Source organism: Erinaceus europaeus, chromosome 12 (genome assembly GCF_950295315.1).
Source record: "Erinaceus europaeus chromosome 12, mEriEur2.1, whole genome shotgun sequence".
NCBI lineage: Eukaryota > Metazoa > Chordata > Mammalia > Eulipotyphla > Erinaceidae > Erinaceus > Erinaceus europaeus.
The window spans coordinates 75795325-75820556 of record NC_080173.1 but is presented as its reverse complement, the minus strand read 5'-3'; the positions used below and the strand labels follow the sequence as shown (position 1 = coordinate 75820556).

Genomic DNA, 25232 nt, shown 5'->3' with positions numbered 1-25232 from the left:
GACACAAGAATTACTACTAGATATTCTACAAAAAAAATTAAGTTCAGGGAGTCGGGCAGTGGCGCAGCGGGTTAAGCGCATGTGGTGCAAATTGCCAGGACCTGCATAAGGATCCCAGTTAGAGCCCCTGGCTCCCCACCTGCAGGGGAGTCGCTTCACAAGTGGTGAAGCAGGTCTGCAGGTGTCTGTCTTTCTCTCCTCCTCTCTGTCTTCCCCTCCTCTCTCCATTTCTCTCTGTCCTATCCAACAACGACGACATTAATAACCACAACGTTAGACAACAAGGGCAACAAAAGGGAAAATAAATAAATAAATATTTTTTAAAAATTTAAGTTTCACGTAAGTCTTCTAAACTCTTTTAGCAGGAAGAAGAGGTAAAAACTTTGTTTGTTTTAACAATAGCTCTATAATATAATTTGAGGCTAGGAAGTATGATATCTTCATTTTTGTTTTTTTTATTCTTAGGATTCCTTTGGTGATTTTGGGTATTTTCTGGCTCCAGATAAATTTTTGTAGCTTTTGTTCTATTTCTTTAAAAAAATTTGGTGTGACTTTGAAGTTAACAGAAAATGGATCAAAGACTTGACCAGAAATCATCAAATATGTAGATGAAAACATCAGCAAAACATTCCATGATATTTGTTTCAGAAACACCTCTTATGATTGGAGTCCAGCAGCAAAGAAAACAAAAGCAAAAATAAATCAGTAGGACTGTATCAAATTGAGAAGTTTCTGTACAGCAAAAGGAACCATCATCAAAACTGAAAGATGCCATACTGAATGTGAGACAATCTTCTACACTATACAGCAGATAAAGTAGATAATGGGCTAATAACCAAAATACATAGAGTTCACAAAATTCAGCAGCAGCAACAACAAACTCCATTAAAAAATGAGGGGAGGACATGGACAAAACCTTCACCAAAGAAGACAGCCAATAGACATGAAAAACTGCTCAAAGTCACTTATTATCAGAGATGTGCAAATAAAGACAACAATGAGATCACTTCACACCTGTCATGAGAAGTGTCATACATGAGAAAGGATAAAAACGTTAAGTGCTGGTGAGGATGTGGGGAAAAGGGGCTATCTTCTACACTGCTGTTGGGAATATAAATTCATTTAACCCCTGTGGAAAAGAGTCTGGAGATTCCTCAGAACATTAAAAATGAATCTACCCCATGATTTGGCAATCCTTCTCCTAGGATTTATGGAAAACACCTAGCCAATGAGATTTACATACACCTCTGCTCACAGAAGCACAATTTGTATTAGCCTCAACTTGGAAGCAATACAGATACTCAATGACAGATGGTTCAGAAAGTTCTGGTACAGGGTTGGTAAAATAGCTCACTTGGGTAGTGTGTTGTATTGCCATGTGCACAACCCAGGTTTGAGTCCAGTCCCCACCATGTTGAAGGAAGCTTCAGTGTCATGGTCTCTATGATTCTCTGCCTATCTCTATAAAAAATTAAAAAAAAAAAAAAGTAAAAAAAGAAAGTTCTAGGGTCCAGATGGTGACACAGTTGTTTGAGTGTACATGTTACCATATGCAAGGACTCCTATTCAAGACCCTGGTCCTCACCCACCAGAGGGAAACTTCATAAATGGTGAAGCAGTACTACAGTTGCATCTCTCTCCCCCTTCTGTCTCTATCAAACAAATGAATAAATAAAACACTAAAAGAAAAGAAAAGTTCTGGTATATATACAATGAAACACTACTCAGCTGTAAGAAATGAAATCATCTTTGCCACAGTGGATGGAAACTGAAGGAAACATTTTAAGTGAAATAAGCCAGAAGGACAGGCACCAGACCTGTTATAGGTGTAGTTTGGAGCAACAAAACCATGGTGAGGGAGAGGGAGGAGAGGAGGGGGAGGGGGAGGGAGAAGCAGGGATATGAGTATACACAGGAGAAGGAATTGGATATCAAATACACAGTGATGAAGGAGGACTTAAGTTGGTGATGAGAATGCTGTGTAGACATTTGGCATGGGGACATAAAAAACTGTACTTGGCCATTTCAGATAGCTTTCCTGGAAAACTAGAAAAATCAACTGAAAACTCAACAAAACACAAGAAACTAACTAAACGGCAGAAATTTTGGTTTATGGTCCCGGAGTGGGAATGGGGGAGGGATGTTAGGGGAAGAGAACTAGAGGGCTTTGAAACTCAATTCCATCAGGGCCCAAAGAGAGAGGAGGGAAAAAAGGGAAGACAGTAAGAAGTAGTATATGTGCAGGTGTGATTTAGAAATGAAGAGGTAGGACCACAGAAAAATGAGCCAAAATATAGAGATACAGATAAATAGACAGACAGTTATAGAAATAATAGCCAACTCATATCTGTGACCTTGGGAGAACCACTGCAGTTTCCTATGGAGGGAATGGGGACACAGACTCTGGTGGTGGGAGTGGTATGGAATTGTATCCCTGCTATCATGTAATTTTGTAAATCAATCAGTTTTAAATCACTAATAAAAATTATAATAGAAAAATCAACCAAATAAAAAGAAACCGTACTCATGTGACAACTGTCTTATATATTATGTCACTAATAAAATGACTTAAAAGAAATTTCTGGGGTGGGGGTAGATAGCATAATGGTTATGCAAAGAGACTCTTGTGCTTGAGGCTCCAAAGTTCCAGGTTCAATGCCCCACACCACCATAAGTCAGAGTTGAGCAGTGCTCTGGTAAGGGAAAAACACGCACGCACACATGCGTGTGGACACACACACACACACACACACAAATGATTTGGTTAATATACCTATTATAAAATGGATTGTTCTGGTATTATAATTATGTCAAAACCATCAATTACCTCTATAAATCCATGATCTCCTTATAACAGCACATCCTATATGATAAATTAGGATTAAGTTCTAAAGTTAGGGTATCAGGGTGAGGGAGACATCATAATGGGTTATGCAAAAAGACTGTCATACATCATAATCCAGGGCTGAGCAGTGCTTTGATAAAAAACAAATAAATAGGGGGCCAGGCGGTAGTGCAACAGGTTAAGCGCACATGGTGCAAAGCACAAGGACCAGGGTTAAGGATCCCGGTTCAGCCCCCAGCTCCCCACCTGTAGGGGAGTTGCTTCACAAGCAGTGAAGCAGGTCTGCAGGTGTCTCTCTTTCTCTCCCCCTCTCAGCCTTCCTTTCCTCTCTCCATTTTTCTCTGTCCTATCCAATAACAATGACATCAATAATTAACAACAGGGGGTCGGGCGGTGGCGCAGTGGGTTAAGCACATGTGGCGCAAAGTGCAATGACCGGGGTAAGGATCCCAGTTCGAGCCCCCGGCTCCCCATCTGCAGGGGAGTCGCTTCACAGATGGTGAAGCAGGTCTGCAGGTGTCTTTCTCTCCCCCTCTCTGTCTTCTCCTCCTCTCTGCATTTCTCTCTGTCCTATCCAACAACGAACAACATCAACAATGGCAATAATAATAACCATAATGAGGTTACAACAACAAGGGCAACAAAAGGGAGAAAAATGGCCTCCAGGAGCGGTCGATTCATGGTGCAGGCACCGAGCCCAGCAATAACCCTGGGGGAAAAAATTTAAACAAAAAAAAATTAACAATAATAATAACAACCACAGCGTTAAACAACAAGGGCAACAAAAAGGAAAAAAATAGCCTCCATGAGCAGTGGATTTGTGGTGCAGGCACCGAGCCCCAGCAATAACCCTGGAGGTGGAAAAAAAAATCAACTGGGAAGATGTCATTTTGGAGACCAATATATTTAACTTTCACTCAGTCCAAGATTACTGTGTTCTCTGATTTGGGAACAGTGTTGTTTTCTTTGAACACCAAGTGAAAGTGGATGGGTTAAAGGGTCCTGCTACATAAAAGTACATCTCTCAACATCAACATCACATTCAGTCTGATGAAGTGATCTCAACGACGGAGTTTATGAGTTGAAACTACCCGAGGCAACAGCTCACAGTAGAAAACAAGCTAAACAACAATATATAATAATAAACCCAATGAATGGAACTGAATATAAACTAGTTAGATTCTCATATTTACTCTCTCAGAAGCCAGTTTGCCAGGGCTTCAGTTTAAATATACAACTCTGTGTAAGTTCTTTTCTATGGCACCAAGGGCATCTCTCATTGATATTCCACTGCTCCTGGGCCACATTTCATTCTGTTTGCCTCAGAGGGCAGAGGGAGAGAAGGCACCACAGTACTGGTTCATCATTCATGGAGCTTCCTCCAGTGCCAGTGTGGCAGCCAGCTGACACTAGGTTCACGTATTAGGTAAGGCATGCACCCAACTAGGTAGGCAATCTCTCAGTCCTGTACTGTAAGTCCTGAAATTAATTTATTCACAAAAGAAATGAATATCTGAGGCCCCAGAGATACATAGATACTGGTACTACCATATGCCAGAGTTTAGCAATGCTCCTGTCCTTTTTCCTCTTTCATCTTCTCTGATAATGAACCTTAAGAAAAAAAACAAACATAGCAGAGATTTAGGGTAATTGTTGCAAGGCCTTGACACATAGTACGACATCCTCGAGGAAACACTCACGAAAGACATATCTTTGATATCTGATTACTGTAAAAAATGGCCACTAATCCCTAGCACTGCAAAAACGGTATCATCTGTTTTCCATCTACACCATGCCTCGGCCTCGCATGAGCTTAATGTGCAGCTTGGCGATACGAGAATCCGGCATGAAGCCCAGCCAGTCTATCTTGGCGTTACTCTCGATCGCACTCTGTCATTTCACGAACATCTCATAAAAACTGCAGCAAAGGTGGGCACAAGGAATAACATCATTGCAAGACTGGCCAGCTCCTCATGGGGCGTGAGCGCTTCCACACTACGATCATCATCCCTGGCATTATGCTATTCCACTGCAGATTACTGTGCCCCAGTATGGTTCCATAGCCCCCATGTCCACTTGGTCAATTCCAAATTATATTCCTCCATGAGGATAATTTCTGGAACCATCCGTTCCACCCCGGTTCCATGGCTGCCAGTTCTTAGCAACATCGCCCTGCCAGATATTCGTCGGGATGCGGCATCATCTAAGTTCATTTCCCACGTCTATGCTCGACCGGATCTGCCAATATACGCGGATATCTTCGCCCACCCTGTCCAACGCTTGACGTCTCGTCACCCAATCTGGTCCCCTACGCCTACACTGAACTTCTCTGTTCCAGACTCTTGGAAACAGAGCTGGCAGTCAGCTGAGGTAAAGAACAAACACCTCATCACAGACCCCTGCAAGCGTCAACCCGGCTTTGACCTAGCACGTTATGATTGGGCCCTCCTCAATCGCTATCGAACAGGCCATGGCCGGTGCGCCGCTATGTTGCATCGCTGGGGAGCCAGAGACGACCCGAACTGCCCCTGCGGCTACAGACTGACTATGACCCACATAGTCAACGACTGCCACCTCTCCAGATTCAAAGGAGGTCTCAAAACTTTACATCAGGCTCAACCTGACGCTGTTGACTGGCTACGGGAGAAGGGCAAACGCTAGAAGAAGAAGAAGACACATAGTATCTTAAAATTTTGAAGATGTATTTTGAACCCTACTTTTCCAGGTTGATAAGATGTGTCAAGATGAACAGAAAGTTGGAATTTTTTTTACTTAATAGTTTGACTTTCTAAATGTATCAAGAGATCAATTAAATCTAAAAATACCAGGATATTTTTTTAAAAGATCTATAGATTAACCTATAGCTAATCTGGTTGTCAAGTTATAATGAATTTCTGTGAAGTATCAACATAATTTTTGGGTAATACAATTCTTGTTAAAAACAAACTGTTAAGAGAAGCAAACTGTCTCCTCTTCTACCCATTCCAGGCTATGGTCAGTACCACAGCTACTGCACAAAGACCTCTCTTTGAAAAATAAGATTTATTTACTCATTTATATGGGGGGGGGGGCAGAGAAAAAGGAGCCAGGTGGTAGCGCACCTGGTTACGTGCACACATTGCAGTGCATAAGGACCTGGGTTCAAGTCCCTGGCCCCCACCTGCAGGGGAAAGCTTCACAAGTGGTGAAGCAGTGCTGCAGTTGTCTCTCTACCTCCCTCTCCTCTCTCAGTTTCTCTGTCCAATAATTATTATCCAAAAATAATTAAATAAAGTGTTTTTTTAAAAAGAGAGAGAATAGAGAAAAAGAGAACCACAGCATTACTCTGACATATATGTTGCTATGGGGATCAAAGTCAGAACCTCAAGCTTGAGAGTCCAACATTACCTACTGTACCACCTTCCAGGCTACAATAATCTTTACATTTTACAAATACTGACAGGTGGCCTAGGAAATGGTATAATGGATAAAGCACTGGATTCTTGGGCATGAGGTCCCGAGTTTGATCCACAGCATTGCATATGCCAAAGTTCTCTCCCCTCTTAGTCCCCCACCACCCCTTCATCTAACAAACATAAATATTTAGATAAATAAAAAACAGGGCTGGGGAGAAAACACTATCAGTAGCACAACAAACTTTCATGCCTGAGGTTCCTGTACTTTACCAGTACTCTGGTAAAAAAGCAAAACTACTAAGAGATACTTAACAGAAACAAATTCTACATTGTTTTTAGCCTTGTCTTTAAAATAGTAGTCTTTATAGTTCCTATTTTACCTAGGTGACACAAACATAGGTTACATCTGCATATTCAAAATCTCAGATGGTCACCAGTAACATTCAAGTTGGTATGATTTGGGAGTTGGGGCAGTGGCTAAAGCAATGGACCTAAAACTATGAGATCCAGTGCTGGGTAATGATGCTCTGGTTCTGGTTCCCATTCTTTTTGTCTCTCTCCTATCTATATTTCTTTCTCTCTCTCTCTCCATATGTGTGTGTGTATATATATCATGTTGGTAATCATTCTAGTTTTCTAGAGCTTAGTGGATTCCAACCCTGAGGGTATAGTAAGATCACTTAGAAGAACTTTAAATCTCTAAACTTCAGTTTCTCAACCACCAGAACACTGAATTTTCACTATTATTCTACTTCATCCAAAAGAAGCAATTTCTCCTTTTAAAATACTACATCACTTGTCTATATATTTTTTGGTAAATTCTACCACTTATAACAGTTATGCCCTTACATCTTAACTCTCCCTCTCAGACTGTATTTTCCTTTTACTTCTCCTTCCTTGATCAGAACATCTGTTCAGCTCTAGCTATAGATGATGCCAGAATTGAAGCTGGGACCTCTCATATACATGTCCTATTCATTATCCCCCTGACCAGATTATTTTCTTAAGAAAAAGCAGTAAGAGGCACCAATGAGTTAAGAGCACTCTTAGTCCAGTGAACTGAACAAAATAGTATTTCTAATTGACCTTGTACAAGTTGTTCACTCTTGTGAGCCCTAGTTTCTTTGTCTGTAAACTGGAGATAAATGTATCAGAAACAAGGGGAAAAAACATTTAGGACAGTGCCTGACATGTTATATTAGAATATAAGTTAAGGGGGGTGGGCAGTGTTAAGTGCACATGGCGTGAAGTACAAGGACTAGAGTAAGGATCCCAGTTCAAGCTCCCAGCTCCCCACCTGCAGTGGGTCACCTCACAAGCAGTGAAGCAGGTCTGCAGGTGTCTGTCTTTCTCTCCCTCCTCTCTCGATTTCTCTCTGTCCTATCCAACAAAAACAGCAGCAATAACAACAAGGACAACAAAAATGGGAATATATAGTTAAACTGACCAATTCATCATTGTCCTCCACAGAGATTAGTACAATACCATATATATATATGTGTGTGTGTGTGTATACATATATATATTAATGTAAAACATTTGGGTGAATGAATAAATCTGACTAGATACTAAGTGGTGATTACATTCAGCAACTCAGCTATTTTTGAACTGTGCAGCCAACTTTGTTTTGTCTTTCTCTGCATTTCTGGCTTAGGTTTCAGAAATGAAGAGCTAGAATTGGTGACAAAGGGTAAGTGAAAATTTCTGTTTTGTTTTGAATCATCAAATGCTTTTCAAGTAATTTAATTTAGAAACTAAAAGGGGAGTGAAAATCCAAATCGGATACAATCTGATCGCCCATGCTTTCAGGATACTGACTCTTCTATTGCATACTCTCCAACCTATATTATAATTATTATTTATATGATTGCATCCCTCATTAGGTTACAAATCTAGAGGGCATGCGCTGTCTCATTTGCTTAACAAATATTTACTACCTTACATACATTAGGTATTGTTCTGAGTGCTGAAAATACAGCAGCCAGTAATATAGAAAACATTTTCTAGTCCTAAGAACATAGTGATGTTTTGCTTACAGAATAAATGGACAGGAAATTCTGACAATATGGAGATCTTTAAAACCCCAAGCACAGATTTTCTTTCGTTTAAAAATTCTTTTACTTATTTATTGGACAGAGATGTGATAGAGAAACTCGAGAGAAAGGGAGGGAAAGAGATGCCTGCATCACTGCTCCACTGTTCCATGAAGCTTCTTCCCTATGGGTGGGCGGACCTGGGGTTTGAACCTGATCCTTGTGCACCGTAACATGTGCCTCAACTGGCTATATTACTTCCTACTCTCCATACCCAGATGTATTTTCATTTTTGCAGGCACTGCTACTGCATGAAGGATGCATTTATGTATGCATATACACATTGCATTTCATTTATTCCCAGTTCTTCACTGACTTCTGAAATCTCCTGAGTGTTATAGGACCATTCCATAACACCAAAGAATCATGTATATTCTCTTTCTTATTAATGTATGTCTTTTTTAAAAAAATATTTATTTTATTTATTTATTCCCTTTTGTTGCCCTTGTTGTTTTATTGTTGTAGTTATTATTGTTGTTGTCGTTGTTGGATAGGACAGAGAAATGGAGAGAGGAGGGGAAGACAGAGAGGAGGAGAGAAAGATAGACACCTGCAGACCTGCTTCACCGCCTGTGAAGCGACTCCCCTGCAGGTGGGGAGCCGGGGTTCGAACCGGGATCCTTATGCTTTGATCTTATGTGCTTTGCGCCACCTGCGCTTAACCCACTGCACTACAGCCCGAATCCCAATGTACGTCTTTAAATGATATAATGTTGCAATAAATTATAGGGTACACATAGTACCAATTAAACTATTGCATCTGAGAAGTTAAAGGCCACATTAGTCTCCATGAAGGACTCTAACTGGCCAATACCCAAACATAGGTACTTTGAAAGGTGAAGGAGGAACTTAATAATTATACCAGGACACCAAGTAAAATTCAGAACTGCACTAGCAAACAGAATGATCACCACTTTTCCTTTTACTGTTAATATATACATATGTATGTATACACACACATATATGTATATTTGTTACTATCTTTTTAATGTGGTGCCTATGAATGAATGGAGGCCCTCAAGCATGTGTGACAATGCTGAGTGGCCTTCTCAGCCAAGTTTTTAAATCCTGAATTTGTGATTAGCTTGCAGGCTATTTAAGAACAGAAAGTAAACCAGAGATAGTGATTTTTGTACTGGAGATTGTAACCTTTTAGTGATCTAAGTACTGTGAGTACAGGAGGCCCCGATACTCTTTGCCCCATACATGGTAAAGCATATACTCTATCTGCTAAGTTATCCCCAAACCCTCAACCAGTTTTAGATTTAATTGATTCTAGCACAGAAATCAGTACCACCAGTATTCTCCATAATGTGATAAGATTACTTTTTAAGTTAAAACTAAACTTTTCCCAAAGCAAAACCAAACTTGTTTTCAATTCAGTAGGCACCCAGTACTTTCTGGGAAGAAACTTGTTTGTGCTTAAAAGTCCAGAATTGCTACTGAAGCATGATAAATAATATTTTCCAATCAAATAATCACAACTGGTTTCTCCTGGATTGAATTTCAGTAGGCCGAAAGTAATTAAGTGCCAACCTATTTTTGCACAGACTTCCAAATAGAAACTTAAAGTGCAAAATGAATAATGTAATTGTTTAATAAGCTACAAGTTGAGCTCAGAAAAGCAATACTCTTTTTTGTTGCTGCTGTCACTGCTGGGCCTTCACTGCTCCAGGCTGACTTTTCCGTATAAAGAGATTTAGACAGAAAGATAGAAGGAGAGAAGGAAGACACTACAGCACAGAAGTTTGCTTGAGTCAGGATCAAGTGGATGGCAAAGCAGATACCCTCCTAGGTAAGCTATCTTGAGAGCCCTTGTTTTTAAAATTATAAAAAAGGAATTAAAAAAAATACTGTCTAGATTGTTATATTGGGTTAAGAGGTATGAAAATACAAAATCTAGGATAAATGATTCCTTTTACATCTGACTCATACTAGATCTATTGTACCCAGTGAGTAGATTTGTGAACAACTGTACTCTGGGCTTTTATTTTATTTTTTTGCCCCCAAGTTTACCGCTGGGGCTTAATGCCTGCACTATGAATATACTGCTTCTGGAGGCCATCTTTTATCCATTTTGTTGTTGCTGCTGTTATTGCTATTGCTATTGTTGTTGTTGTTGGATTATACAGAGAGAAACTGAGAGAGCAGGAGAAGAGAGAAGGAGGAAGAAAAAGACAGACACCTGCAGACCTGATTCACTGTCTATGCAGCAAACCCCTTCTGTAGGTGAGGAGCCAGCGATTCGAACCCAGGTCCTTGTGCTTAACCTGGTGTACTACTGGACCCCTTGCACATTCTCTTTTTAAAAGTTCATTAATTATCTGAAGATGAATGGCTTTTCAAAATCCAGGTCAAATTTATGGGGTCTCCAGTATAATAATTTCTTTTTTTCTAATTTTTTTAAATTTAAAATTTTTTTCCAGTATAATCATTTCTTAATATAGTTTCACAGAAACATGACAACATGGTTGATGTGTGGATACTCCTATTGTTGTATACTTGATTACATCAAAATGTCCATGCATACCAGTTTCTACAAAATATTAACTATTTAATTAGATTTTAAGTGAACTTACAGACTGTTTACCAAAACTTAGGCAAAAAACAAACAAACAAACAAAAAAACACCTTGATTGTTTAATTAGAAAAACTGTACTTAGGGGGGCCAGGCAGTGGTGCACCTGGTTAAGCGCACACACTACAGTGCATAAGGACCAGGATTCAAGCTCCTGGTCCCCACCTGCTGGGGGAAAGCTTCACAAGTGGTGAAGCAGGGCTGCAGGTGTCTCTGCCTCTCTCCATCTCTATCTCCCCCCGTTTTTCTCTGTCTCTAGCCAATATATAAATTAATTAAAAAAGAAAAAAAACTGTATTTGGATGCCACTGTATGTGCAGTGGAAAGTTACTGAATCAAGTCATTCCTTTCCCAGGGCTGGGAGAGAAGAGTGTACCTTGTTATGAGCAGCTTGCACTTACATCCTGACACCAGATGAGTACCATGCATGGCACTGGAGAAGCCCTGTGGATGGTGGAGTGGTACAAGTCTCTCTTCTCTCACTTTTTCTATCTCAAAATAAACAATGAAAACAGACTTGCCCTGGAGAGATGGTATTGTGTGTGTGTGAGGTCCTGGTCCCACATAAAAAGCACTCCCTTTTCAACTGACCTCTTTTATCAGTTAATTATTAAATATCCACTAGATATAGAGTGAAAGACTTTAGAACTTAACTAAAATGACAGAGCCCAAAACAGACCTCATATACTCTCTTCAAGGCAGAATTCCATACTTAAAGCTAAAACAAAACAAAACAAACAAAAACCAAAATGAAACAAACAAACAAAAAAGGACCTGGGAAGGTAGTTTCAGCAAGTAGAGCACATAGCTTGAATAGAACTGCTGATGCAAGTAAACAAAATTATTAAGTTGAAAGTAAACAGTAATATGAGATTTTATTAATCTTTAATACTTTTGTTTTAGGTAGAAATGCTTTGTTTTTCTGGAAAAATAAATAAACTTGGTGTATTGCACCAAAGTAAAAGACTCTGGGGTAGGTGGGTGGGGGGAAGTACAGGTACAAAAAGGAGGACAGAAGACCTAGTGGGGGTTGTATATGTGGAAAACTGAAAAATGTTATGCATATACAAACTATTGTATTTACTGTAAAACATTAATCCCCCAGTAAAGAAACTTTTATATTCTGAGAAGCACAAGTTGCGTAACTTTAATAGCAAACCTCTAGCTTTCATTTTAGCTGGACTTAACATAAAAAAAAAGAAGAAAAAAACCCCCCAAAAATCTGAGGGACATGTTTTGTCTTGGCTACACCAAATCCATTTGTAGTTAAAAAAAAAAAAAAAAGCACAGCATCCAGAAACTTCCTATTTAGGATATTAGAACAATTACCAAAGGCAGAACATAAACAAACTGTTAGTATCCTGCACCCAAAGTCAAATCTTGCCTTTTGAAAGTCTTTTTAATTCCATGAATTTGAAAAGAGTAAAAAATATATAGTCAACCCATATTTATGGCCTTAGGAAAACAATGGTGGTTACTGTTGGAGGAAGGTGGGGGCACAGATCTTTGGTGGTGGGAGTGGTGTAGAATTATGCCACTATTATCTTATAATCATAATCAAATCATCAACATAAATTATTTAAAAAATTTTATTGGCTAGAGACAGTAATAGAGAGAGACAGGAGAGAGAGAGTGTGAGAAGAGCACTGTTTCACTACTCATGAAGCTTTTCCCCTGCAGGTGGAGACTGAGGGCTTAAACCCAGGTCCTTGTACACTGTAACATACATGCTCAACTATAACTGCTGGCAAAAATTATATAACAAAAATAAGAATACAGGAGAGACTTCCGGAGGCGGAGCTACGAGCAGCAGATCGCTTTCTCTCCTCTCCTCTCCTCTCCTCTCCTCTCCTCTCCTCTCCTCTCCTCTCCTCTCCTCTCCTCTCCTCTCCTCTCCTCTCCTCTCCTCTCCTCTCCTCTCCTCTCCTCTCCTCTCCCGGGTCAACTAGGAATACCAAAGGAGACCACCCGGGACCGAAACAAGACAGGACTAGAATGACCACAGGAAACCAGTAAATCACCCGTGAGTACAAACATGCGTGGCTGGTGACAGAGAGGAGAGAGGGGCCTAAGGAGAGATTAAGTGACTACTAACAGTTCAGCAGTTTATCAGTTGAGACACCACCTCCAGTCTGCTCCACCAACAAGGGGACAGCTTAAGGGAGGAGAGGACTCCCCAGAGACTCACCAAGTGCAACTCTGAGTCTCCATTGCTACTACCCTCAGAGTCTGGAGCAGTGGCAGGGAGGGACACCAGGGGACAGAGATCTAACCGGGAAACTCAGGAGATGACCTCTACCTCTGTGGCATAGCTGAGGGGCTGTGAAAGTCTCTTTGCATAACCACTGGATTATCTCTGCCACACCCTGCTTTATCTCTTGGTCAGGAGTCAGTGATTAAGCTAAGAAGCCTATTGATAGTTTAAAAGGACTCAGGCTCCCATAGCCTACAGGGAAGGAAAAAAAAGAAAGAAAGAGGCTTTTAAACCACTGAGCTCCAACTCAGGAATTGAAATAACTGTTAACTTCCACCACTGTGAACCCTTTAATTAACTTACTTAGACACAAGTCAATTCAGGCAATAGTGATCAATAATTTGAAAGGTACTGATAAAGGGAACTCATAACATAATATATAAAATGGTTAAAACAACAAGAAAAAATATTGGAGACTTGAACCAGGACAAGAGTCCAGCTAAAAGTCCTCCAGAGGGTGAAGCACAAAACAACGAGTTCAACATCCAAACATTAGCTAAGGAAATAATAACAGGAGTGAGTAAAGAATTTGAAAAAATTGTAATCAGAAATGCAGGAACAACAAATGAGAATATGGAAGAAAATTCTAATTATCTCATGGTTATTAGAGAGCTCAAAGCTGAAATCGCTGAGTTAAGAATGCAACTAGCTGAACAAGCTAAAACAGTATCAGAGCAGGGCAACAAAATAGATGAACTCCAGAAAGCAGTAGAGGGCAGAGAGAATAGAATTAATGAGGCTGAAGACAGAATTAGCAAGATTGAGGATGAATTAGAGACAACTAAAAAAGAAGTAAGAGATCTCAAAAAGAGATTAAGAGATGCTGAAAACAATAACAGAGTCCTATGGGATGACTTCAAAAGAAACAATATACGCATTATTGGCATACCAGAGGAAGAAAGAGAAGGAGAGGAAGAAAGCATTTTCCAGGCCATAATAGCTGAAAACTTCTCTAGTCTAGACAACACCAAAGACATAAAGATTCAAGCCCAGAAGGTCCCAAACAGAATTAATCCAGACCTAAAGACACCAAGACATGTCATACTTAGAATGGAAAGGAATAAGGATAAAGAAAGGATCCTTAAGGCTGCAAGAGAAAAACAAAGAGTCACCTACAAAGGAAAACCCATAAGATTAGCAGCAGACTTCTCCATACAAACACTACAGACCAGAAGAGAATGGCAAGGTATCTATCGAGTGCTCAATGAGGAAGGCTTTCAGCCAAGAATACTATATCCTGCTAGACTGTCATTCAGACTAGATGGAAGCATCAAAACCTTCTCAGACAAGCAATAGTTGAAGGAAGCAACCATCACCGAGCCCCTGCCCTGAAAGAAGTTCTGAAAGGTCTCCTATAAACAACCAGACCACCATAAATAGAACATATATCAAAACACTCTAAAACTCTACAAGAATGCCATTAAAATATCTTCAATCTTTGATATCAATAAATGTCAATGGCCTAAATTCACCTATTAAAAGACACAGAGTAGGAAGATGGATCAGAAAACAGAACCCAACAATATGCTGTCTACAGGAAACCCACCTAACGCAACAAGACAAACACAGACAAAGTGAAAGGATGGAAAACTATCATAAAAAATAAGAATACAGTGATTTATGTTTGAAAGATTTTCTTATCTAATTACATTGAAAATATTGGGTTGTTGGAAAAGTAAAAAAAAAAAAAGTCATTGAAATATGCAACAAACCATGACTTTCTCAATAACCCAGTAAGGAAAGCTGTGGCACAAGATGGGGCACAGTAGATAAACCACTGGACTGACAAGGATGAGGTCCTGAATTTGATTCCTGGCACCACATATGCTAGAATGATGCTCTGGTTTTCTCTTCTAAGCTCTCATAAATAAATAAATAATCTTTAAAAAATAAGAAAATAGGAATACTTTCATTTGAAGGTTAAAAAAAAAAAAAAGAAAAATTTCAATGAGCTGAACATAGCTACAAACAGCTACAATGCCATAAGTGCAACTGCGGGTCTTAAATTATAACTATACTGAGGTGAGAGGTGGGTGAAATGGGTGAAAGAGGGCAAAGGGTAAAAACTTCCAATTACAAAACAAGTCAGGGATATAAAGCATAGTATAGTATAGTAACTATAATTAATAATAATTACTATCTGAATATTGTCAAAAGAATATGTCTTTATAGATCATCATAAGAAAACATTTTTGGGGGCAGGGGTAGATAACATAATAGTTATGCAAAACTCATGCCTGAGGCTGCAAAATCCCCTCCAGCACTATAAGCCCGAGCTGAACAGTGCTCTGGTAAAACAAACAAAAACCATTTTTTCTAACTGTCTGGTGATGGATGTAAAGTAGTTATTGTGGTGACTTTACAATATATACATATATCAAATCATACATAAATATCAAACCATGCTACACTCCTGAAACTAATCTCAATAAAAAAACTAAGCTAATAAATAAAACACATAACTATGCTAACCATGCCTCTTTTGTATATTTCAATACTTGGTGAGTCATTGCCCAAGCCCCCAAATTTCAGTTTCATATTTGTGAGAGGCAGACACACGGAAGCACCACTCCACCATTAACAGAATTCCCTTTGTCTCTGTCCTTGGTGCTCTCATGTGGTGCCAGGAATCAAACCGAGGGTTTCATACATGGAAGGCATGCATTTTACCTGCTAAATTACCTCCCTGGCCATAGCAACTTCCTTTATCAAAGAGAATTAATATGATAAATTCATTAGGAATGCCTCCTAATATGTAAATTTCTTTCTCACCAACTAAAAAGGGAAAAGGTAGCTCCTAAACAGGCACAAGAAATTATTTCTGCTTGATGAAAAATGTTTGGTAGTTGTAAACTCCCTAATTTTCTTCAATGAAAATTCAAGAAATAATTAATAATTAATGCACTCTTCCTAGTTGTTATCTATAGTAATGGAGATTTTTCTCACTTTTTCCATTTGTACGTTAATTTTATATAATAGTTCCTTGAGTAATATTGCATTATACTGATAAGAAAAAAAAATATCCTATAATATTGACTCTGAATGGGACAATATTATTTGAGGACTCGTTCTTTTTTTTTTTTTTCACTTTTTCAAATTTTATTAATGATTTTTAGAAAATTACATGGCAACAATACCATTCCCACCACCAGAGTTTTGAGTCCCCAACCCACCACTACAAGCCACTGCAGTTCTCCTAAGGTTGCAGACATGGGTTAGCTGTCATCTCTATAACTATTTGCATAGATTTGTATATAATTGCCCCCTTTTTCTTCCAGATCCAGCCACTCATGACCCTATGACTACATCAAAATGTCCCTCTCCTTTTCCTCTTCTCTTTCTGGGTGTTGATGGTGTTCAGGGCCCTCTCTCTTCCTCCTCCTATCACTTCTCTCCCACTGGGAGTATGGATCACAATTGATTTTGGGGTGCAGAAGGTAGGAGTTCTGGCTTCTGTAATTGGTTCTCTATTTGACATAGGCATTGGCAGGTCAATCAATACCCCCAGCCTGTTTCTATCTCTCCCTATTGGGGTAGAGCTCTAGAGATGTGAGGTTACAGGACGCAGAGCTAGAAAGTTGGATCAGGCAGGGAGGAGCTCCCATTCTTGAAAATATTCTTGAATAAAATTAACTATTTACCTCCATCCACCTGACCCAGTGAGCATATATATTTAGCACCAGAGCCTGTGTAACCTCTGAGTCCCTATTGGTCTGAGCTTATAGCTAATGGTCACAGCTGGGAACACTGCAGGTTGCACTCATTTCAGGACCAGTCTTCCTCAAGTGTCAGGGGCTCCCTTCAGAGACTGGGGCAGTCTACGGGCTCATGTTTGACATTTGTGTCTATGTACTCACCCCAGCCGCACTTCTTATTCTGTGGATGCCCGATCTTTATCGTGGGACTCGCTCTTCTTATATGTTGTTCAGTTTAAAGTCATGGTTTCCAAGAAACTAATGATACTAAGGGAGGACTTACTGGAATTTTTTTTTTAATATTGTGTTTTTCTTTATATTTATTTATTTATTTAGGATTGAGCCAAAGAGAATTTATTTATTTATTTAACCAGAGCACCGATCAGCTTTGGCTTATGGTTGTGCGGGAGATTGAACCTGGGGTTTTAGAGCCTCAGGCATGACAGTCTCTTTGCATAACTATTATGCTATCTACCTACCCACCACCCACCCTGACTTACTGGACTTAAAAAAAAAAAGTGTATTAGAACTATCTGGGGCGGAAGGCGAGCGGTAGCGCAGTGGGTTAAGGATACATGGCACTAAGTGCAAGGACCAGCATAAGGATCCCTGTTAAAGCACCCAGCTCCCCACCTGCAGGGGGGTCACTTCACAAGTGGTGAAGCAGGTTTTAGGTGTCTATCTTTCTCTCCTCCTCTCTAGATTTCTCTCTGTCCTACCCAACAAGAATGATAGCAATAACAACAATAACTACAACAATATAAACAATAAAGGCAACAAAAGGAAAAAAAATAGCCTCCAGGAGCAAAAAAAAAACCTATCTGAATGGCCCAAGATTTCAGTAATATAAGTACACTCTTAATGGTCAAGGGCTATCCTTGAGATACATAGGCTTGGGACTCCTCAAGTCTACCATATTAGTCCTTTACTGCCCAAAGAGAATAGTTCCGTCAAGGATTTAGGGGTTAAAATATCATCAAGAGGTATACTGCGCCAAAGCAAAGGACCCTGGGGAAGAAGGGGAGGGAGGGATGAAGAGAATCTTGGGGTCCTGTTGCATGATGAAAGAAAAGGACTCAAATTGTGGGTGAGAATGTTCTGCAGAGTTTCATGGGGATATGAGAGGGTATATACATGTGTCAACAACTGCACTGCAAACCATTAACATTAAGGCCTCCCAATTAAAATGATTTTATAAAAACCACCAAGAATTACAGCACTCAAGAGCTTTTAGCTTATCAAAGTAAAATATCCCAGCCATGCTGATCAGAGATAATTCTATCACCTTGTAAGAGTTCCCAATTTTCTAAGTAACCTTAGCAGTCTTCTTTCCCTTTGGGAAGTTCTTAAATGTTCCCACTTCCTAAGAATATTATCAAAATTTTCTAGTATGGGATTATCCACCATCTATATAAGAAAGAAATTTGATTACCCCATTTGCTGAATCACAGAAAAATCTTGCTATTAAACTGGTTTCCACTCTGAGTCACAGGTCTAGCATTAAATGGGGGGAAAATAAAAATACACAGTGAACTGCACCATCATGAGCATACTGCATGCAACAATTTAGGATGCCCTGATTTTTAAAAATTTATTAATTTAGAGACAGAAATTGAAAGAGAAGGGAAGGGAAGGGGGAGGGAGAGAGAAAGAGAGAGACCTATAGCACTGCTTCAACACTCTTGAGCTTCCCCCCTACAGGTGAGGACTGGAGGACTTGAACCTGGCTGTAGCCAGGTGAGCCACCACCCAGCTCTGAGGATGTCCTGCTTTTACAAAATTAAATACAAAATGGTAAATGGTGAAACTTTGCCTACTAATAATAGATGAGTTAACGTATGTCTTATTTTTTAAAAAGTTGCACATGCGTCCTAGAACCTTAGGGTGGGGCGCACTTTCCTACATGCTTCTCTCAACTCGTATCAAATAATATTGCATCTGCCGATCCCAACCTAATCAACTCAACGAGTGCCACCTCAGCATGCTTCACTTCAAACTGTGTCCAGAGACTTCAGGTGTGGAATGATAACCCTTCAGTTTCATTACTCGGGTGAGACCTTTCCTTTCATAGGATTCTCTAATTCCATTCCAGATGGTTTACTTCCTAACAAAGTCCCAAAACCTAGATATAGACCAGGTTCCGTGAGATAGAGCATATGTTCACACATATCCATAAACTAGGGCAAAATATATACCTGAAAGCAAAAGTACACAATAGTCTGCAGTGAGTACCCCCAACACTTCATCTGCACTATTCCAGCCTTTAGGTCCATAACTGTTCAACAATTTGTTTGGCTTTGTATGTTAACTCTCTTTTCAGCCACCAGGTTCCAGATGCCAGCATGATGCCGACCAGACTTCCCTGGACAGATGACCCCACTAGTGTGTCCTGGAGCTGCGCTTCCCCAGAGACCCACCCTACTAGGGAAAGAGAGAGGCAGGCTGGGAATATGGATCGACCAGTCAACGCCCACGTTCAGCGGGGAAGCAATTACAGAAGACAGACCTTCTACCTTCTGCAACCCACAATGACCTTGGGTCCATACTCCCGAGGGATAGAGAATAGGAAAGCTATCAGGGGAGGGGATGGGACATAGAGATCTGGTGGTGGGAATTGTGTGGAGTTGTACCCCTCCTATCCTACGGTTTTGTTAATGTCTCCTTTTTAAAATTAAAAAAAGTTGCAGATGCTACTATGATTCCACTCTGACTTCCTTGAGCAGACAACCTCAACCAATGTGTCCTGGAACCACACTTCTCCAGAGCACTACCCCACTAGGGAAAATTAGAGACAGGCTGGGGAGTATGGATCTATCTGTCTATGTTCAGCGGAGAACCAATTACAAAAGCCAGATCTTCCACCTTCTGTACCCCATAAAGAATTTTGGTCCATACTCCCAGAGGGATAAGAATAGGACAATTTCCATTGGAGGGGATGGGACACGGAACTCTGGTGATGGGAGGAACTGTATGGAATTATACCCGTTATCTTACAACCTTGTTAATCATTTTAAAATGCATAATTTTAGGAGTTGTTACTAGGCACTATTTTATAGTTTATTATTCATGATACCTAACCTAGTACTTTCAAACATTAGCCATAGTAGTAGAATGTTAAAGCCTCTATCATGAAATAATTATATAGGTAAGGGCTGAAATTAAGACAATAAGTTACCCTGGTTAAATATATATATTTCCCTCCCTTTAGACCTTTAGTACCTCTATGTCTTCTCTAAAATGGGAATGATCATAGGACCTTCACCAGAGGGTAGATATAAGGAATACAGAGACTCTTATGCAAGAACTGAGAGTTGCACCTGGGAGTTGATAAAACATCCATTAATAACCTATTACCATTACCATTGTTACCATCACCATAATTATTACAAAGAACTTATAATTATTATTATTTGGGGTAGAAAAATAATAGGTCTAAAAACAAGGTCCAGCACACTTCAATTCCACTGCTCCTAGACCGACTTTTTCTTATTCTTTTTATTTTAGATAGAGCACGAGAGATGGAGAGACAGAAAAAGAAAGAAGGAGGTAGCACAGCGCCATTTCACATCCAGGGAGCTTCCCCTGGTATTGTGTTGCTCCCATCTGGCACTGGGCATAAATCCTGCACCTTGTACATGACATGTGCTTTACTGGGTAAGCTATCTCCTAACCCCAAGAACTCAGGACTTTAATTTACATTTTACTCCAAGTGGAAGAAAGGCAGTGTTACCTTCTTGACTGACGGGTAGTTGTGGTATATAGTGACAGATTAATCTAAACTACTAATCTTAATAGTTTAATCTAATAACATATCTCACAAGGCTGTGTTGGGATTAAGAAACTATCTGTTCACAAGTCCTGTCTTGTGCTAACATCACTCAGTTTATATTGGTAATACTGGGCTCTGTCAGATACCTGAAATTTCAACGTTACCTGGCTCCAAATATTCAAACACTTCTGTAAGGATGAGATGTAATATACTTCAAGAAATGAACCCCCAAAGGTATTAGAAGAACAAATTAACAAAGTTGACCCCTTCTTTCACAATCCTGGTTAGGATACATTTCTTCAAAATAGTCAATGTGTGGAGGTTGGAGTATGTCAAGGGCAGAGAGTACCTGAGAAAAGAGGGAAAAGGTCAGATTAGAGAACTAAAAAAGAAAACAAAGTACAACATGAATGCAAATAAAATGCTACTAGCTATTTAAAGATTTACAACTTAGTTACAATTGCCCATTGAGCTTAACTAAATTCATCTATCAAGAAACAGTTTTAAACAGCAACATAGGTTTGTAAAGTAACTAAAAATATAATTCTATCTTATGAAAGGCATAATTAGGCTATACTAAATGCTACTAGAATACCTGCACATAAGTGCCGTAAAGAAATGTCCTGTTTTTGGGAGTCGGGCTGTAGCACAGCGGTTAGTTAAGCGCAGGTGGCGCAAAGCACAAGGACTGGCATAAGGATCCCGGTTCGAGCCCCGGCTCCCCACCTGCAGGGGAGTCGCTTCACAGGTGGTGAAGCAGGTCTGCAGGTGTCTTTCTCTCCTCCTCTCTGTCTTCCCCTCCTCTCTCCATTTCTCTCTGTCCTATCCAACAATGACAACAACAATAATAACTACAACAATAAAACAACAAGGGCAACAAAGGGAATAAATAAATAAAATAAATATTAAAAAAAAGAATCTCAAAAAAAAAAAAAAAAAAAAAAAAGAAATGTCCTGTTTTTAATTATGAGTGCTGCTTTAAAAGCATGAGAACTCCTAGCTCTCACTCGGTTCTCTGTTCAAAACCTGTTTTACTCTCTGCATTTTACCTGGAGACACTCCAGAAGACTCTTGGATTATAATGGCAGACAATACGGATACCACCCCTATTCCTCTGACTAGGGAAAATTGATGGCATTAAATAAATAGATACACAGTTAACATAAGTATATAATTATGGCATTTACTATGAAGAGGGAAGTAAGGAGAAGTGGTGAGGAAAAGCTTCCCTAAAGTAACATTCTTCTAAAAGGTCAAGGCTAAATTGGAACTGGTCAGGGAAAGAGTATGCAATATAGGGAGTCAGGCAGTAAGTAGCACAGTGGGTTAAGTGCACTTGGCATAAAGTGCAAGGACCTGTGTAAGGATCCTGGTTCAAGCCCCCGGCTCCCCACCTGCAGGGGAATCAATTCACAGTTGGTGAAGCAGGTCTGCAGGTGTCTATCTGTCTCTCTCTCTCTCTCCGTCTTCCCCTCCTCTCTCCATTTCTCTCTCTCCTCTCTCCATTTCTCTTTCTCCTAACAATGACATCAATAACAACAATAATAACTACAACAACAATAAGAAACAACAAAGGCAACAAAAGGAAAATAAAACAAAATAAAAAAAGAATATGCAAGATAAAAGCACTGAGACAAGAAAAGAACTAGGCAGATTTTTATAAAATGAAAAGGCAGTTCTTTAAAAACAAATTTTTTTTGTTATGTTTTTTTTTTTTTTGTTATTTACTAGATAGAGACAGCCAGAAATCAAGAGGGAAGGGGGAGACAATATGGAAGAAAGACAGAGAGACACCTGCAGCACTGCTTCACCACTCGCAAAGCTTTCTCCCTGCAGGTGGTGACCATGGGCTCGAACCCAGGTCCTTATATCCTGTACCATGTGTGCTCAACCAGGGGACACCATCATCCAGCCCTGAAAAGGCAGTTCTTATGGAATATAGTAAGTGGGAGGAAAACAGAATAAGATGGAATAAAATAGAAGAGGCAGGATATATCACACAAACTCTCTTTAAATTTAAGCATTTTGGATGTTACACCAAGCATTACAAAAAGACACTATAGTTTAAACAAACAAACAAAAAAAGACTTGAAGATATCTGAATTTCAAGTCCTTTATAAAAGCAGCATGCTACCAATGTAACTTCTGCCACTGAAACATAGCATATAGGTCTACTTCCCTACCAGCTGTCCAGCTACTCTTTTAAATTCCATCTGTGATACCAGACTTAAGAATTTCAATCTTAATTTCAACCTTGTTACTGAGAAAGACCAGGCTGAGAAGTTATTTAACAGGAAATTAGCTGCATAGAAGTTTATTAAATAAACTTTTAAGTTGTTTTTTTTTTTTTTTTTTTAACTTATTTTTGAGAGGGAGAAAAAGAACAGAACACTGCTCAGCTCTGATATATGGCAGTGTCAAGGATCAAACCTGGGGCTATAAGCATGAGAGTCCTGTGTTCAAATGTTTAGCTATCTTCCAACATTTAAAAAAATTTTCTTTATTGGGGGATTAATGTTTTACAGGTGACAATGAATACAATAGTTTGTACATGCACAACACCTCCCAGTTTTCCACAACCCCTACTAGGTCCTCTGTCATCGTGTTCCAGGACCTGAACCCTCCCCCTGACCCAACCCAGAGTCTTTTACTCTGGAGCAATATACCAGCTCTAGTCCAAGTTCTGCTTAGTGTTTTCTCTTCTCATCTTGTTTTTCAACTTCTGCCTATGAGTGACATCATCCCATATTCATCCTTCAGTTTCTGACTTATCTCACTTAACATGATTCCTTCAAGTACCATCCAAGATAGGCTGAAAACAGTGAAATCACCATTTTTAATAACTTGAGTAGTCCTGGCCAACATTTTAAAAAGTTTAGATATCTTAATTAAAGTAGCTTTCCATTCTGAATTAAAATGTTAATACTAAGAACCTTGGCTTAAATGAAAAATAATAGATTTTCCGTTTTCTCCAAATAATAATTTTATAATAATACCTAAATTTTCAAAAACATGTAATTAGTGCCACAAAATCATATAAATTTATTTACTATGTGATATAATAATTTTTAACATAAATATCTGATACTTGAGGAAAGCAGTTAGAAATTAGTATTTTACTTGACATCTTTTGGACTCTGTATCTGAACAACATATAGCCTGTCTTGAGGGAAAACAGAATGCAATGAGTGACAGAGTCCATTAGATAAAGCTATTTTACACTTCAAATCCATCAGCTATAATTAGAGGTTATCTAGAGGAAAGTGACAACCACATATTTTAAACCTTGATAGAGAAGACTAAGGCTTTCTTACTCCAAATTTGATGAGGCTTTTTGTAGAAAAGCTATATGAAGCAGGGTTAGACATTTGCACCAAAGCATTTAGTTGTGGTTGTTAGCTTCAAAGGTGCAATATTTTAAACTGTGACTGGAATATTTTAAGTCGCTGCTGTTTTACATTCTTGTTCTTTGTACATCATAAGGTTTATCAGAGAATGGCATTCTGCACTGTTTCCTCTTGGCAAAAATACTGCTCAGAACACTAGAAATGATCCAGAAATTCAGAAATGAGTAAGAGGGAAGAAATAGTGGTAGTTTCCAGATTTCTTGCCCAACTTCCTATTTAAATAGCCAAGAGCTCCTTTACATCCTCAACTATTATATGTGGTAACAGCATAAGAGAATAGCCTCATGATTTGAATAGGAGGTTTTTGTAAAGACGGGCCCGTAAATAGTCAGAGTTTACCAAAACACTAGCAACTTTTCAAAGCATGGCAAATACCAGAAAATGTAAGCTAGTTTATCTAATTAAAAAAATGAACTGGTGGGGGTCGGGCTAAGCGAGCGCACATGGCGCAAAGCATAAGGATCCTGCCAGGTTTGAGCCTAAGGCTCCCCACCTGAGGTGGGGGGGGTTTGTTTCTCTCCTCCTGTCTTCCCCTCCTCTCTCCACTTCTCTCTGTCCTATCCAACAACATCAATAACAACAATAATAACCACAACAATAAAACAAGCGCAACAAAAGGGAAAAAGTAGCCTCCAAGAGCAGTGGATTCGTGGTGCAGGCACCGAGCTCCAGCAATAACACTGGAAGAAAAGAGGGGAGGGGAGGGAAGGGGAGGGGGAAGGGGGAGAGGAGGGGCAGGGAGGGGAGGAAGAGGGGAGGGGGGAGGGGAGGGGGAGGGAGAGGAGGGGAGGGGAGAGAAGAACTGGTGAAGATAGTTCACTTTCCCTGTGGGAAGGACTTGGGTTCCTGTGTGATGCAGAGGAAGCTTCACAAAGCAGTGCTTCTTCCTCTCCCTCCCAGCTGTGTGATTCAGGTTCAAGTCCTGACAACACAGGCGAGTTGCCACTAGAGGAAGCCCCTGTATTGTTGTGTCTCTCCTCTCTTTCTATCTGAATGTAAAACAAAAACTATGTGGCCACAGCCAGGAGCTAAGAAATCACAGGTATTCAAGGTTGGAGGTCTAAAAAAAAAAAACCACTCTAAAATTACTACCTTAAATATAATGGATAAAGCCCTGGACTCTCAAGTATGAAGTCTAGGGTTCAATCCCTGGCAGTACATATATAGAGTGATGTCTGGTTCTTTCTCTCTCTTCT

At 39.6% G+C, this 25232-nt stretch overlaps 1 protein-coding gene across 1 annotated transcript in view; it reads right to left on the bottom strand.

Moving 5' to 3' along the window:
• NLK (nemo like kinase) overlaps positions 1-25232 on the bottom strand; it is a 152317-nt gene that overhangs the window by 62444 nt on the left and 64641 nt on the right. Inside the window, exon 3 of the mRNA XM_007530723.3 lies at positions 20923-20978. Within this exon, the coding sequence (XP_007530785.1) occupies positions 20923-20978 (56 nt within the window). The remainder of the gene's footprint in view (positions 1-20922; positions 20979-25232) is intronic.